Below are 18,228 nucleotides of genomic sequence, written 5' to 3'. Positions count from 1 at the left end.
GAGAGGATCCAGTTTCTTCCAAAACTGCAACCTTTATTCAGTTGATACAGCAATATTCAATGACATATTGCTAGATTGTGCGATCACTTGATGATCAGTGGGGGTCCAGTTTATGGGACCCCCCCCCCCCACCTCACTGATTCTGAGATCAAATCCCTGTTTTCCCTTGCGCTGGTGACCACCTGGCTGTACAGGGAATTGCTGCTGGCCTCATTTACTTTAATGGAGTTTTGCTGCGGTGTCCCTGTCCCTTCTCTCTGTTAGTCGAGGTCTCAAATGTCGACACTGATCATAAGGTTATTGAATCTGAGGTGTCAATATGCTCTATGCGTATGGCCGCAGCTCTGTTCCATTGGCTAATATTTTACTCCATGGCTATTTGTGGCCTCTTAGTCTGGACTGAAATGCATGGACACCTTCTTTTACAAGCCTGTTATTGCCGCCTGCCCTTATTTTGCCTATCTCTTTGTACTAACCCTTTTCTTTATTTCTTCTAAGACTTTCTGTTATGGGGATGCAGGTCAGTTATACATGGACTGTGTGTTCCACTTCTCAGCATTTTCATTTCCATTTCTTTTCATCTTGAGCATTTATCATGTATGTGTGTCCTACACTATGTTACATACATTATCGGATGGATCCATTAGGTTTCAGTCCTGGTGTCTGCCAAGTAGCACACCATGCTGCAGTCATTTCTCAAACAGAAATGTGAACAGCGTTTTAGGGCACTTGGCCATCATCACACTGACCGTTTTGTTTGTTAGTATCTTGTTCACAGTTTTAGCACTCTATTTAGTTATTCTGGGCCACGACGTTTTGGCTGTTCACAAAACCATTCTGATCATTGGTAATGTTGTCACGTGTAGCCGGTTGGCAATTGCATGTTTGTTGTCACCTTCTGCTATGTTATAATTTATTGTCTTACATACTCATTACCATTTTGCATTATGTTAATGTTATAAACAGAGATGAGCGAACACTGTTCGGATCAGCCGATCCGAACAGCACGCACCCATAGAAATGAATGGAAGCACCTGTGACGCTGACTTTGCCGGTGGCCGGCCGGCATCACAGGTGCTTCCATTCATTTCTATGGGTGCGTGCTGTTCGGATCGGCTGATCCGAACAGTGTTCGCTCATCTCTAGTTATAAATGCTTTCTATAACTTTGCTTGGAATTCAAAGTTAACAAGTTATCACTTTTACATGGGCTAAGTGATAACTTTGTACCCCCAAGCGCTATCCTCAATGGTTGATAGCTGCTGCAAGGAAATTGTGTCACTTGCCTTGTAACACTGTCCACAATTAGGGTTGAGCCGATCTTGAAATTTCAGGATCATTTTTAAATCCGATTTCCAATCATTTTCCATTCGAACCCGATTCCAATTCCGATCCCAGTGCAAGTCAATGGGATTTTTTTTAATTGAAGATCGGATTTTAAAAACGATCCTATTCACTACACAGCATGGAATCCAAAAATTGTTTCAATTTTTGGACTCCACGCTGTGTAGTGATAAAGAAAAAAAAAATCCCCTGACTACTTAGCCCCCCTGGTGTCCACTTACCTGCACAGATCCGCTGACGCTCCCTGTTCTTCTCAGTCCGGTCCTCTCTCATTGACATGCCTTCAGAGCGCTGTGCTCGCCCCCACCTCCCAGGCTAGTGTTAAGAGATGATGGGAGTAGGTGGGGCTTAGGAGAGTGTGGGTGGGGAGACGTGAGTGCATCACTCACGTCTCCCCTCCCAGTACCCGCCCACACTCTCCTAAGCCACAAGCCCCGCCTTCTCCCAGCATCTCCAACACTAGTCTAGGGAGGTGGGGGCACGCAGGGTGCTCTGAAGGCATGTCAATGAGAGGGAAGAGGAGCGAGAAGAATGAGGAGTGGTAGGACTTCTGTGCAGGTAAGTTGAGCAAAGTGCGTGAGTAGATAGTATCTATCTACTCTTCCATTTCCTCCCTGCTGTGCCATATACTGGACTCTGCTACACCTCAGATGTAGCAGAGCTGAGTATACGGTAAAACAGGGATGAAGCAGAAGCGAGGCAGGCTGCGATAAATCCATAGGAATGAATGGACGTAGCCGGACGCGGGCAAAGTCTGCATGCCGGCCGCTTCCATTCATTCCTATGGTTGCGTGCTATTCGATACGGGAGTATTGAATAGTACTCGCTCATTTGATACTATAGCTTTTCCCACAATGATTGGCCAGTAGCCAAGCATTGTGGGAAATAACCTCCGACCTCGATCCCACCAGAAAAGATCGGGATCGGAATTCCGATCGCGATTGTGAAATTCACTCGATCGCCGATCGGAATCCGAACATTTCCGATCCCGATCGCTGAACCCTATCCACAATATGAAAATGGGAAACCAAAGAAAGATGTATGTTCATTTGGCTACAAAAAAAGGCCATCTTACTGAACTTCTTGAATTGACACTTTGATCTGTGAGGCCCACCAGTGGCAATAACCGCGATTTATGTGTATTTCAGTCCTTTGTTATATAGTTTGTCTGGTTTAGACTAGGGTCCCTTTAATAAGATGATACTAGAAAATGCGGTGATATGATGATGTACTGTTCTCTATGCAAATATTAAGAATTATTACAATCGTTTAGTTTGTAAAAAATAAAAAAAAGTCAACATTTCGTTTTCCAGTCTACACAACGTAAAGCACCCAGAAGGGACCGATCAAGGGAAGAAACCTTTCAACTGTCTAGATGGACCCCTGTAATAAAAGATATCATTGAGGTAAGCTGAGATACCGCCATAGACATGATTTTGTATTAGGGAAATGAAAGCGGTGTACAATTTAAAATGTAGCGCAATAGGTTATAAAAATAACACTTTCTAATCTTGTTTTAATTTTCCCTTCTTGTAAATATCTTGTCACTGTACTTCCAACAAAGTTTGCATAAATCCATAGTCCTAGTGAGTAGTTCAGTAGTGCTGTATAATGTCTTCCATGCTGCTGCTGGGAGAGTGAAAGTAGCAGTATCTCAGGTGTCTGTGGGTGACATCATAGCCACTAATTTCCGCCCACCAGCTCGGGGAGAACTGAGAATTAGATAGAAGTCCTGCACAGAGCGAGCTATAAATCATCAAAGTATTTCTCTGTGTGATATCCTTGCCTAACACTGTGATGCTGCTTAACGTATTTTCTGGTTGAATGTTTGAAGGACAATATAGAAAACAAACTGGATTCCCGGGAGTGGCCTTACTGTTCTGAGTGTCCTGCTGCATGGAATGGTTCTGGGGCTGTCAGGTCAGTCAAGAAATTTGTAAGAACCTTAAAAGTGACACTTAAACTCATTAACCTGCAATGACAAAGGCATATAGATGTCAGACAGAGATCCATTGCATGGAACTCCCCTTTATGAGTATACTCAAGCCATCTATTAATCTACATAGTAACATGATAGATGAAGTAGGATGAAGACAGTTCCTTCAAGTCCAACATATAGCCTTGTTACAGAGGAAGGCAAAGTAAACCCTATGACGCTGCTGCCCATTCCTCCCATGTACGCATTATGGGGCCATCAGCTATACTTTTTTAAAGCATACATTGATACCATGCCTTATACATAGCTTCCACAAATGAACTAACCCAACTGTGTGAACTGAACCTTACTGTAGTTTTATTTCTTCCTAAAAAATCAGTGCTCGACAAAAGCACAATACACTGAGCCGAGAGGACCGGAAAACTGTTTCCAAGCTGATTATTTTTGTTATTGGTGGGATCACGTACTCTGAAATACGTAGCGCTTATGAAGTGTCACAAGCCAACAAGTTTGTGCAAGTTATTATCGGTAAGTATACCACAATTGTAGTAAGGATTATTGTAGCATGACCTCTTTAGTGTAGTATTATAGAGTCTTATGTCTGGCTTGACAAATTGTTAAAGGGGTTGGCCACTTTCAGACCAATGTTATTGTATGTATGATAAAAAGTTGTACAATTTTCCAGTATACTTTCTGTATCAATATCTCATGGTTCTTGAGATCTCTGCTTGCTGTCATTCATTGCGCTTACTCCCAATGGATAAAAATCAGTCCATGGTCATGTGATATACAGCCCATGGTCATGCGAAGTACAGCCCATGGTCATGCGAAGTACAGCTCATGGTCATGCGATGTACAGCCCATGGTCATGCGATGTATAGCTCATGGTCATGCGATGTACAGCCCATGGTCATGCGATGTACAGCCCATGGTCATGCGATGTATAGCTCATGGTCATGCGATGTACAGCCCATGGTCATGCGATGTACAGCCCATGGTCATGCGATGTACAGCCCATGGTCATGCGATGTACAGCCCATGGTCATGCGATGTACAGCCCATGGTCATGCGATGTACAGCCCATGGTCATGCGATGTACAGCCCATGGTCATGCGATGTACAGGCCATGGTCATGCGATGTACAGGCCATGGTCATGTGATGTACAGGCCATGGTCATGCGATGTACAGGCCATGGTCATGCGATGTACAGCCCATGGTCATGCTATGTACAGCCCATGGTCATGCAATGTACAGCCCATGGTCATGCAATGTACAGCCCATGGTCATGCGATGTACAGCCCATGGTCATGTGATGTACAGCCCATGGTCATGCGATGTACAGGCCATGGTCATGTGATGGACGTACAGATGCACAGCTAGTTACAGTCACAGCTCAGTAATCCGACATCTGCCTGGTAACAAGAAACCTGCCTGTGTGCTCATCACATGACCATGGACTGTATATCACATTACCATGGATTGATTTTTATCCATTGGGAGTAAGCACAATGCATGGAAAGTCCAGCATTACTAATGTTAGTCTTCATAGACTTGCACCACGTAGATCACTTAGACCCACCCTTGGTCAGTAGAATGGAGATACAGGTCCCCATCACTGCCCTAAATCTGAGTTACATGTACAACAGACTTCAAAGTAATCTGTGTTTCTCCTGGACTATGTAACATTGATGGCCTATCGATCATATAGGTGACACGTACTAGCAGTGGAGTTAGAGTCCTCCACTGTTATCTGGCACATTTTCTATCACATGACCATGGACTGTATATCACATGACCATGGACTGTATATCACATGACCATGGACTGTATATCACATGACCATGGACTGTATATCACATGACCATGGACTGGTCATGTTCATTGTGGATCGGAGTAGACTGATCTTGCTGTTCTGTATCAATCTGGAAGTCTCGAAGATACTCGCATACAAAATCTTTTCATTTTATTTCTTCAAGACACTTACAAGTTTTTGTTTCTTGTGCCTCTCTAGGTTCCACTCATATTATAACTCCCAAGAAAATGCTGGATGATGTAAAGAATCTCACGAAACCTCATGTCCCAAAAGAAGTTTTTACCATAGTGGGCTAAACTGTAACTTATTTGCTGTTTCAGACCATTTCTTACAGGGTGACCTGCCTGCACATTGAGCTGTACATGTATATAAATGTCAGACTGTCCAGCAGCTCCTTGGCCTCATCATTTATACCTACAAACTGGAAGTTATGAGAGAGAGAAAATTTCACCCAAAATACATTTTTCTTACAAACTAACCACTGATATCTCAGCACTGAAGTATAACCTTGTACAGCTCAAGATGTGTTTTATTGCTTTGAGATTTGCCTATAATATATGATGTATATGTATGTATATTGTTTCTGATAATTATGGATATACTGTGCAATTCCATACGTTCCATGACTGACACATAATAGATTAGGGTTGAATTGTATAAATGATTTTCCAGTTGCTGCCGCCATTCACCCCTCCCATGTGTTCCACTACCTGCCATTCCCGGCAGGCCTATGTCTGTATGATCTGCTCACCACATCTTACACCATTCATGTTCGCCATGCAGTAACCTGAGAACCTAGAGTAAGGCACATGGATTTATTTTATGTTTAACCATACACTGATGAAAAAGGGAAAACCTGGTTGTGTGTGTAGTAAACAAAAAGTGGTTTACTAAAGATATATCTAAGTATTACATATAAAATAAAAGATCTTTTACCTAAATGTCCATATCCCATTGCTTCTTCTGCTGTGGTTGCTTGGGTTTTGCTACCAGAGAGCATATTGAGCGCAGTATCCGACAGAAGTGAGTACACCCCTCACATTTTTGTAATCATTTCATTATATATTTTCATGGGACAACACTGAAGATATGACACATTGCTACAATGTAAAGTAGTCAGTGAAGTTAGTGTGCCATCAAAATCACTCAACTCGCAGTCATGGCTAAACGTTTTGCAACAAAAGTGAGTACACCCCTAAGTGAAACCCCATTTGGGGGTGGTTCACTGATGTCCGGATGTGTCTAATTTAAAACAATTTGCACAGCTCTTTCATGACCTTTGACATAAAGGGTGTACCCTGGTCAGTAAGGATTTCTTTAGGGATCACTGTGTGAGAGAACATGTAAAACAACTCCTGAGCAAAATTCTTAGATACCATGTTTCTTAAGAGTACTGCCTCCGGGTAGTGGGTGACATAGTCCAATACCACCAGAATGTATTGTTCCCTAGCAGATTTGACTATGGGCCCCACCAGGTCCATTGCAATACTATCAAATGGCACTTCGATGATAGAAAGTGGCACCAAGGGGCTATGGAAAAGTGTGATGTTGGGGGACTTATCTGGCATGTGGGACACGACTCTCAGTACCTTCTCACATCTTCATATACCCCTGGCCAGAAAAATCTTTAGAGGATTGTAGGCGAACGGCGGCGTGGAGAAGACAACGAAAGGTAGGAGACGAATAGCCTTTCTTAAGGCTATTCCGACGTGGTACCTACAAAAAAATTTCTGACTGATAGGATCCCTTTAAATAGTTAACCTTCCTAAATTCAGAGGTGCAGATTTTTTTATTTTTTTTTAAATGGGGTAATTTATGGAGGTTTTTAGTACAAGGGTCTTTCAAAGCACCTCAGAACTGGTCCCCAATTAAATAATTGGTTTTGGAATTTTTCTTCAAGATTTGGAAAACTAATTTTTGACTGGATGTTTAAAGTTTGATGCCAACATAAAGCAGAGATATGGTTAATTATATTTATTAACTATTTGGGGTGGTATGACTATCCATTTGAAAAGTTTTAAAATTGAGATTTTTACAAAATTCCTTTTTTTTCCCATAAATAAATCCAAAACATATTGAGCAAGGTTTACAACGAATATGAAGTAAAATGTGTCATGAAAAAACGATTTCAAAATCCTGTTATTATCAAAAGTTATTAACATAGAAATGACACGTCAGAATTTTATTTTTATTTTTTTTTAAGAAAAGGTGTTTAGACCATGTCCTGAAGGGGTTAATAAAATTGCTGAATAGAGTCTTAGATAATCACTCCTGTCTCTAAATCATTGTTGCCCTCTAGTGTCCACCTGGATACACTACAACAAGAACAAAGAGCCACTACAGGACTTTTCGTGTCCTCGGGCACATGCGGTATTATATACCGCTAGAAAGTCAACAGTGCGCTGAATTCAGTGCACTATCGGTTTTCCTGTTATGTTTCCTGGTGGTGGAGACATTGTGCCGTTAATTTCATCATTGGGCTGTGAGGCACACCCCCTCTTACAGTACAAGGCTATGTTAGGGTGTATTCACACTAAGTATACGCTGAGCTGATTCTGAACGTAAAACACGTTCAGAATCAGCGCATACAAAGCAGATCCCATTCATTTCAATGGGAGCCGGCATACGAGCGCTCCCCATTGAAATGAATGGGCTGCTTTTTTCCTTATTTATTTTCAATGTGATACGCGGGACGTCACCAGAAAATGTTCCTGGGGCAGTCACATGACCCCCCAGGCATATGGGTAAATATACATTTTTTTTTAAAGGGAGTATATTAGAAGTTAGGCAGGGGGAGGGGGTTTAGTTTATGAGTAAAGTTTTCATTTATCCCGGACAACCCCTTTAACCAATTGCAGAAGTTCTGGTTAACAGTATTTAGTCACGTAGACATGATAAGCTCACCAGGAGACTGTTCAGAGCTCTCAGGCATAAAACTCTGGATTCGGACCCAGCATGCAATGCTCTTGGGTGCAGAAGAACATCACAGTAGGCAGTTCCTGAAATGATGGGGCTTGGCAGGCTGACAAACTGACAGATAGCAATAGTCATATTTTAAAGGCTCATTATTTCTTTTGCACTGCCTACAGAACATTGCTGATCATCTACATGGTGTATGAGACACGATAGGAATCTGTCGCCAATTTCTGCACCATCCTCTCTGTAGTTCTCTTCATGTTCTTGGCTGTTCTCAGAGCATTATCCAAAACGTAATTCAAGATCTGCACAAAATAACAAGAGAACATAATACAGTCTATATATTTTATATATTATAATTGTAATTCTGTAACAAATACTTGAAAAAAATAAACCAAAATGACATAGAGAGTAACCCCACTCTATATGCTCAATAAGGGCAGAACCACCGGACGCATCCATATATGTAATAACCACTGCAGGTTGGTTGAAATGTAGAGCCAGCTATGGCTACCTGTAATGCTGACAGCTCATGGCCTGGGGTACAGCAGCAGCCTTTATTTTAAAAGGGGTTGGCCATGGAAATAGGAAAGTTTCCATGAGCAGCCCTAGTGTATTAAATTCAATGTATCTGATGGCAAATGTTGTCAACTGGCTAGTTAGGAGCAGTATACCCCGACACTTACCTACCATACTTACTGTCGCGGTTTTGAAAATCGCAGCATGTCAATTATATCTACGGAAACACAGGCGGCTTTCCCATAGATATAATTGTAACAGAAAGTCTGCGGAGGAAAACTCAATGAACTTTCTGTTCAAAGCACTGTGGGAAGAACTGCAAAGCGTTCACGCCGCGGTTGTTCCCACAGTGCTTTAGCGCGGCGGTTCTGGCCCGTGGGGCCCTAGTCTTAAGGTGGTGGGACCATATTGCAACCACGTTTCTATACACATCCATTATGCCCCTGTCCAGTGTTTGCCATTCCGCCAGGTTTCTGTCCTCAGCCCCGGCGACACTGGACAGGGGACGGAAACCCATTCACTTGAATGGGCTTGTAAAGGTGACCACAGGTCCTGCAGCCTGTCCGTTGGGAAACCTTTTTTTATTTTTTTTTATTTTTTTATAGCCAGGCACAAAGTCGGACATGCAGGACTTTGTGTCCAGTTAAAAAAACAAGGTTTCCCCGCAGACAGGCCGCAAGTGGACACCGACCTGTCTGAATGGGTTTTAAAGCTGACTGCCGGGTTTCCGTCCCCTGTCCAGTTTCGCCGGGCCTGAGAACGAACACCCGGTGGAATGCATACACCAGACACCAGGCGCAAGTGTGAAAGCAACCAGTTCCCATGGTTAGAAGATGTCCAGGAAACAATTACCTTGTGGTCCCTGTAATCTAGATTGTTCTGCTTAACATTCTTCCATCTTTGTCTTTGTAAGGTTAATGTAGCTAACTGAGAGTGACTGGAAACGGAAGACTGCACACTGCATCTGAAAAATATGCAATTTCATGGTTATGTAGGTATGCTACTGATGTGTAACTAATGCATAATATTGCATGACCAAGCCCAAGTCATAGAATTACAAAAATAAGATCTGACCTGCTGGATGGCACATAGTGGCCGACATTGCTGCCTAGTCTATTGAACAGACTACTTTGATTCGGTGCACATAGTGGAAGTCTAGAAGGCCATGATGACTTCTGTTTAGGATATTCTGTGAACAAACACATTACAAGTTTTATACATTTTATCCATGTTCTAAAAACAAGATTCTAAGTGTAAGAATAGTAGCCAAATCATTGTACCCTTGGTAAATGTGTTAGGGTTCAGCTCTTTACTATGTCTTTCAGAGGTAGGCGTTCTTACAGTGCTATATTTCTTCTTAAGTGTGCTTGATGATACTGAAAGAATGAAATGCAGAAAAAAATGCAGATTACATGTGCAATGTAATCCGAATATTAAATATTACAATCTAAAATAATACTGTACCTTCATACAAATCAGATCTGTTACTTAGTATAGGGCTCCTTGAACTGCACCGAGAAGACACCAACCACTCAGAGCTCAAAGACTCTTGTGTCTCATGACCTAGCGCAGGATAACAGAGACAAAGCCAAGTCATAGATATATAGTGTGTTATTATTTAAATCAGTCTACAAGTGTTGCTATCTGGTACATGTCATACAAGCACCACAATGATGTATGTAACCATGGACCACTTTCATTTCAGCAGCATCACTGGATCTTTTAAGTGACTCACTGCACAGGCATATGTTTATAGACTGTTTATGACATATGTGCTCGCTTGTCCCCCCAAAATATACATATATATAATATATAGATATATTGGATACAGCATATTTACTAAACAACTTTGTAACATGGCAGGCTTAGATACAGTGTCTCAGCTCTATGAATGGTAGTATACTTCTATAATACAATCACTATTTAAGGATCTAAACAATGAGAAGTAAGTTCAGTGCACATCCATTGACATCTTCCCTGATTCTAATGGTGGGGATGGAGTAAAAACCTCCTGTATAGCTCAGCAGTCTCTTCTATACAGGCATAAGAATCCTGTAACCCTTGCAACTTCCCAACATGCATTTTACTCCACATGCGCCTTTCCTTGCCTACAAGTATACTGACCTACTCCTACTTTTGGCATACAAAGGTTAATAGTCTCCTGACATGGTGGGAGTTCATGCTGGATTGCCTGTGTATCATAAATCTTTGTGCATAGAGGTGGGGACATGGAGTTTGGATACACAGACTGTCAGACATCAAAGATGGCAAAACAGTAGTCAGCCTTGGTGTGGTGACAGGGGCTTGTGGGACGCTAGTGTTGAGCAAGTAGTATTCGATCGAATACCTCTCCGGCATAGGAATGCATGTAATCGGCAGAATACCAAGGGGTTAAACGCTTTGAATAGTCGATGTGTTTAACCCTTTGGTGTTCGGCCGATTACACACATTCCTATGCCGGCGAGGTATTCAATCGAAAACTACTCGCTCAACACTATGGGACACCCTAGCTTATGGGCCTGGTTGCAACTGTGATGACCTACACCCCTGTATGTGCCCTATTAAGGCATTTAGAAAGGCAGATAGTACTGGAGATGTCAATCAAAGACAAGGGGGCAGTAGAGAGCAATATTTAGCATGGAGAAACTCAACACTACCAACGACTGAGCATTAGCAGTTTATTAACACATCAAAAATGTATACTAGGAAAACTGCATTAGTCCTCTATCCACTGCTGGTACTAGTTAAATAGGGAGGAATTGTATACGCTATAGAAAGGGAAAACCTAATATTTTATATGGGAGCACTAAGTCTAAGGATTAGATCCACAGATCAGCCTTTTGAAGCCTTTATCATGGCTCCGCTCGTCTCTTCTCTTCATGAGGATCAGGATGAAATCTTTGTATATTTCCCATGTAGTGTAACATTCTTGATCCAAAACTGGTGCTATTTATTGATCAGATGTTAGACTATGGCCCAATAGGATTAAACAGCCGTATATCCAGTAAGTTGGTAGTAATCTAATGTGTCCTTTGCTATGTAAGATAACCCTTACACTACATTGTCAGCACAATGCCTTTGGTGTGTTTTCTTTCCGTCAGTCAGCAAACATGTAGATGCTAAAGTCCACAATTGTTTCCTCCAGTGCAGTTGTAGTCAGAATAATATTTTCATGAAGATACTATATTCAACGTGATGTCAAGTTTTGCTGTTTGGACAAGGGTCCTAAATCCTTCCACTGGAATGGAATGGTGGTCAGTGGAGGAGATCACATTGCTCAGCTAACTGCAACAGGCCCATAGAGATGAACAGAGCCGTGGCGTGCATGTGCCTTCTCATTCAAACAGAAGGACTCAATGGATAAACCAGTGGATAGGGGATAAATTTCATCAGTGGTACCTCACCCCAACTCAAATGATATTGGATTGATCTTCCATTGCATGGAAATTTTATTTGTATGATCTGAAACATGAAAGCCCAAGACATGAAAGGATTTATCAAATGTGACTTCTTAAAAAAGTTACAAAAATTGTCAAATCTCATTCCAGAGTTTGGTTGAGATACAAAGTGGAGTAACATCTCAGGACAGAAGAGTTAAACAGTACCTACAATGTGGATGGGATTCTGGCTAATCCCATCCACACACCTGCAAAAAAAATCTACGTTTTCAAAAATGCTTGCGTTTCTGAAAATCGCAGCGTGTCAATTATACCCGAGGAAATGCTGCCATTTTCTATATAGGTATAATGGGGGCAGAAAGTCCGTAGAGGAAAACCCTGCGAAAGTGCAATGAAAAACTCTGCGGAAAAAAAACGTGATGCGTTTTCAGCAGCGTTTTTTTTTTTCCCGCAGCATTTTTTGTTGCTGTGTTTTGCTACATGGGGCCTTTGCCTAAAGATGCACCAGATTTACAAAACATCATGCAATATTTTATAAATTTGGTGCACATTATATCAATTCAACCTCCAACAAAAATGACAAAAAAGTCACTGCTGAAGGTCATAGCAGAGACAGGTAGGGGACCCAAAAAGCAACAGCATGAGTATTATTCACTTTACTATTTTACCATTCTGATCTTTTGGAGTTTAAGGAACGGTAAAGCCCCTTTTAGGCAAAGGGTGCATTCACACTACTGATACGCTGCCTGATTCTGAACGTTAAAACACGGCGTATAAAGCAGATCCCATTCATTTCTATTGGAGCCAGCATACGAGTGCTCCCCATTGAAATGAATGGGCTGCTTTTTTCACTACGACCACTCCTATTGAAGTGAATGGGAAGTGCTCGCGTGTACGGCTCGGAATGAGCAGAGCTAGCTGTACACGCGGGCACTTTCCATTCACTTCAATGGGAGTGCTCGTAGTGAAAAAAGCAGCCCATTCATTTCAATGGGGAGCGCTCGTATGTCGGATCCCATTGAAATGAATGGAAACTGCTTTATACGCACTGATTCTGAACGTATTTTAACGTTCAGAATCAGGCAGCGTATCAGTAGTGTGAATGCACCCTAAGGCTACATATTGCAAAAAAACAAGGGATAACACCCTGTGTTTTACAGTTCCTGCAAAATGAATGAGATTTTGTATAATCTCATCCATACATTGCGGGGAAAAATTTTGTGGTTCTTAAAAGATATTAGAAAGATGACTACATATAACTTACAGTTTAACATATCCAGGTCCACAGACTCTTCCTGAACAAAAATTGACACATTTCTTGGTTTCCTGAACTGCCTTTGAGTTTTTCTCATTTCATCTTCCTCATATCTGCGGGAAGCATATCACACAATATACACAACTGCTAGATATATGGAAAATCGAATGGACTGGCTGCACATTTGTCACCAGTTACTCTGTTCAGACGATGACACAATGTGATTATCTATCACTAGTTACTAGAGATGAGTGAGTAGTATTCGATCAAATACCTCCCCTGCATAGTTATTGGTGTACTCGGTCGAATACCACGTGGTAAGTGCAGTAAAAATTTGATTCCCCTTCCACCTTCCCTGGCGCTTTTTTTACACCAATAACTATGAAGGGGAGGTATTTGATTGAATACTACTCGCTCGTCTCTACTAGTCACCATACCTATGACTTCTGCTTTGGGTTTTTTTCTGTGCTAACCATGGCTCAGTAATACCTGAGATACACAGGACACGCTCTGATATCTTGCTTTAGTTTTCTATTCATTTGTCTTTCTTCAACAAGCTTTGTGTGTTCAGCCACAATCCACTCTTCTGGACACTCCACCTGGGAAAAACCATCTACAAATATTTTTTACCATTAGAAAATTACACATTTCGAGTGACTTTAAGTGATGGTTGACAAAATATTCAAGTCAAAAAATATTACATAGTCAATACTTTTTCATACAATGTAGTCTCATTAATAGGACCAAAATGTAATGCACTTTACTTAAAAATTATGCTGATTTCTGCCTGAAAAAAAACTCTAAAATTCCTTCCACTAGGTGTCTCCTTCCTTCTTAAATTGATATTCACTTCCTGTTACTAGGGAAGTTCCATCATTAGAAACCAAGTAAGTGTCTCTTCACAGCCTCTGATTGTTTACACACAGATCTATGTGTAAGAGGAGTCTGTCTACTACTGACTAGCTACTTGTGTTATTGCAAGCAGGATGTTAGTCAAAAACAGCAAGACACTTTCCCTATTGTGTTCAGATTTTGCTTTCTTTGTGTCAGAAATCTTTTTAGCTGCATCATAGCCTGGATTTAGAGTCCAGTGTCCACGGAAAAAATCGATTGGGAGAGGTCACAGATTGTTCTGTACTGTAAATCCCCATTGCTAAATGTACATAAAGGGGCTCGTAACAGCAGAAAAACTGATAGGACACTAAGTATGAAGGCTTATAGAGCCAGAGAACAGATTATCCAGCAACACCCTGCAGATATTTCTACTCTTGATAAAAACTCGGATACCCTTTAAAGGGAACCTTTCATGTCCTCGGATGTCGGTGGTATTATATAACACTAAAGAGCTGACAATGCCTGATTTCAGCTCACCGTGAGCTTTGCCAGTATGCGTCCCCAGTGCCAGCGACATTGGTGTTGTTAGTTTCAGCACCCATATCCCTCCACTGTCAGAAGGGTGAGCCTTACAGTCTATGAGGAATAACCCACCTTACAGTATAAGGCTATGGAAGAGCACAGTGCACTCTCAGCTTTCTGGCTGTATATAATACTGCCAATGTCAGAGGACATGAAAGGTCTTCTTTAAGTAAAATCACAAGATTTCAATTTGCAGATTGGTGTATTGTGACATCAGAAATATTCACCCTTGCTAGTTATGTGATATTTATTAACTTACTTTGACCTTTGGAATTACAGAGTTGACCACTTAACATGAGAGGAACAATGTCACTGGAGATCACAGTAGCTCCCATTCTAGTCATCTGGTTGACACTGGAAAACAGCAATTCCGGCTTTTTTTTATATAAATCATTTATTATTCCAGATTACAAAGGCAAACATCCCTCTTCTTCAGATCGATCCCAAATATCAAGTTCTCACAAATGTATTATGTGTCTACAGCTCCTAAACTAATATTGCCACATATTGGTGATTTTCTCATTTATACATACCGATACTTATTATGTGCTGGGTCCTTCCATTATAGAACAAGCAACGTTTTATTGAAGGTCATTCAGTGCACATTACATGGCCAAAAGTATGTGAACACCTCTCAGTATTATTAAGTTCAGGTGTTTCAGCCACATCTACAGCATAAAATTAAGCACACATATACACAAATAGGGTTGGTTCACATCTGCTTTTGTATTCTGTCCGGGGAGAATCCGTATGGAGACCCCCCGAATGGAATACATATGCAATTGCAAGCACTGTGCTGTAAAAGCACACGACCCCATAGACTATAATGGGGTCCGTGTTCTTGCCACGCACTGTCCGCACGAATCATGCAGATAGGAAAGTAGATAGATAGATAGATAGATAGATAGATAGATAGATAGATAGATAGATAGATAGATAGTGAACTACTTTCCTGTCCTCATGATTCGTGCAGGCAGCAAGCACATGGACCCCATTATAGTCTATGCTGTCCGTGTGCTTTTACTGCACCAGCACTTGCAATTGCGTTTGGTATTCCGTTCAGGGGGGGGGGGGGTACCCATGCGGACTCCCCTGGACGGAATCCAAACACAGATGTGAACAAGGCAATAGGGAAAGACCTATTGCTTAAATCAAGCCGGTGGGGTGCTGCCTAGCGAACACTTCTCCCTGCCCCTGTCTCTGAAACCTCGCTGCATTTCAGAATAAAACACAGAGCTTTGTGAAAATGGAGCTTGTGAATATTTCATGTTGTTCATAGTTAGGACAGCATGAACTTTCTTATAGGTTCCCTTACAGAAGTTGCTTAGCAATGTGGCTAAATATAAGAATGTCACTTACCTATTTACACTGCTGTGATCACTGAATATTGGGTCTTGGCTGTGGTCTATGATCTCAGAAGAAGTATCAGGATATAAACACTAACAATGAAAACAAATAGTAGAAAAAAATTACTTTTCTTTACACAGATGTGGCAAAGTTTAACTTAACCCTTGACGGTGTGCACAAATGTAGGCTTTGTCAGTGTACTAGCTGTGTGTAATCGCTAACACACTGAGCCATTATATTCTAATGGCCCCATACACACACCCATGTATTATGACAAGTCTGTGTATGGGGCCATGAGCCTGGGGCAAAACCCATGACAGTTCCTATACCACGCTCACTATAGGAAATTAATGGCTCCATGGAAGCAAAGGCAGCAAATGAATATCATCCATGTGCCATTTACTGTAGACCTGGAACATGCACATGTTTGTGTGTATATATAGCCCTATATGAATTATCTGGTTTAGAAACCTTCAGTGAATTACGAATTAATAGTTTCCTCATTTATTAAAGTGAAGAGCAACTGCAAGGAGTTCTTCTAACTGAGAAGAACCCCGAGTATTGGTGTATTATACAGATGCGTGTAATGCACTACAAATGTTGTCTAAATGTCTGTAAAGTGTGAGTAAAGAATGGGCCTTATATCCCTCACACATGTAATATATAATAAAATATAGATAATATATATAAACCTATAGAATGGAATATATTCAGTTTCTCATACGGATACTACTGCTGGTTTTATCCTATCCACTATTCTATCCCATCCACTATTCTATGTATCCTGATAGCAAATAAATTCATTAGACCATATTCACACAACCATGATGCATTTTTCACGGATGATTTTCTTCTGTGGCCCCTGTTTTCACAGACCGCTCATAGACTTGAGTCTATTAACTATTTCATGAAAATGAGCTAAGATAGGACAGGTCATATCTTCTGACAGCCCATTACAACTGACCACCATAACAATGGCCGTCTGCATAGCCCCACTGAAGCGAATTGATTTTAATACAACCATGAGACGGCCATTTAGGCCCAGCCTCATTTACTGATTCCATGCATATTGCAATATAATCTTGTATTCTTATTTTACTCATCAGGCTAAATACAGAAGTACATTAATATGCACACTAACATTTCTGACTTAACAAGTCAGTTCCTATGAGTTTTATTAGATATATTCACCAGCGGATGTGGACTATCAATTGCTTCTTTATCCACGGATGAATCTTCAGGTGTCTGTCTCTCTGATATTGCAGGACTACTATGAGACCAAAAAATACATTTCTTGTAAGTACCGTACTTCATTAGTATTGAAAGCATGTTCATACACATATAATTATATATATATATATATATATATATATATATACTAGCTGGTACCCGCGATTTCGTCTGCGGTGATTGTAGAAGTGGGTAAATACAGGCGCGGGTAAGGTTTTCGTACTGTGTATAAAGTATGGGGTATAAAATGTAACTGTGTATCTTGTTTTTGCTGTAATTCTGAGAATACGTGAGACTTTTGTGTTGAACGTAATTTGTATTTGAGCTGCTATACGGTGTTCTGAGAAACTGTACATAGTGTCTTTGGGACAGAGGTATTTCAAGTGAATATACTTGGATATACGACATTGTATGATTTGTTATTTTCCGCCAGTACATGTAAGTTTTGGGTACAGGATACTCTTGAGCAAGCAACATAAAGTCTGGCCCTGTGCATAACAGTTTAGTAACTCCATGTGCCTGTTATTTATAGCAATTAACCCCATAATGTCCCTCACGTTAACCCCTGTGTAAGAGTTACTGATAGAGATGAGCGAGTACTGTTCGGATCAGCCGATCCGAACAGCACACTTGCATAGAAATGAATGGACGTAGCCGGCACGCGGGGGGTTAAGCGCGCCAGCTACGTCCAAGCGGAAGTACCAGGTGCATCCATTCATTTCTATGGAGCGTGCTGTTTGGATCGGCTGATCCGAACAGTACTTGCTCATCTCTAGTTACTGATATGTGAGAGACTTGGAGGTAATAATTAAGTATCTTCATTATTGAGGTCTTTTATTAGTACCTCCATATGTCTCACATAGTAGTAATCTTTATATGGGGCACACAGGGGTTAATATGAGGGACATGATGGGGTTTATGCCTATTAATGTGAGGCACACAGGGGTTAATATGAGGGACATGATGGGGTTTATTCCTATTAATGTGAGGCACATGGAGTTACTAACACTAAACTAATAACCCCAAATGCCTGACATTAATGAGAATAGGAACT

At 41.1% G+C, this 18,228-nt stretch overlaps 1 protein-coding gene across 1 annotated transcript in view; it reads left to right on the top strand.

The window, feature by feature from the left end:
- The window catches only part of STXBP3 (syntaxin binding protein 3), a 28,468-nt gene extending 22,460 nt beyond the window's left edge, over positions 1-6,008 (top strand). Inside the window, exons 16-19 of the mRNA XM_075286737.1 lie at positions 2,657-2,749; positions 3,178-3,263; positions 3,659-3,807; positions 5,292-6,008. Of these exons, the coding sequence (XP_075142838.1) occupies positions 2,657-2,749; positions 3,178-3,263; positions 3,659-3,807; positions 5,292-5,389 (426 nt within the window). The 3' untranslated portion in view covers positions 5,390-6,008. The remainder of the gene's footprint in view (positions 1-2,656; positions 2,750-3,177; positions 3,264-3,658; positions 3,808-5,291) is intronic.
- Positions 6,009-18,228: the final 12,220 nt, after the last annotated feature.

This window comes from Leptodactylus fuscus, chromosome 9, assembly GCF_031893055.1.
Source record: "Leptodactylus fuscus isolate aLepFus1 chromosome 9, aLepFus1.hap2, whole genome shotgun sequence".
Lineage (NCBI taxonomy): Eukaryota > Metazoa > Chordata > Amphibia > Anura > Leptodactylidae > Leptodactylus > Leptodactylus fuscus.
The sequence above is the reverse complement of the archived record's forward strand: the minus strand, read 5'-3'. Positions and strand labels throughout refer to the sequence as shown.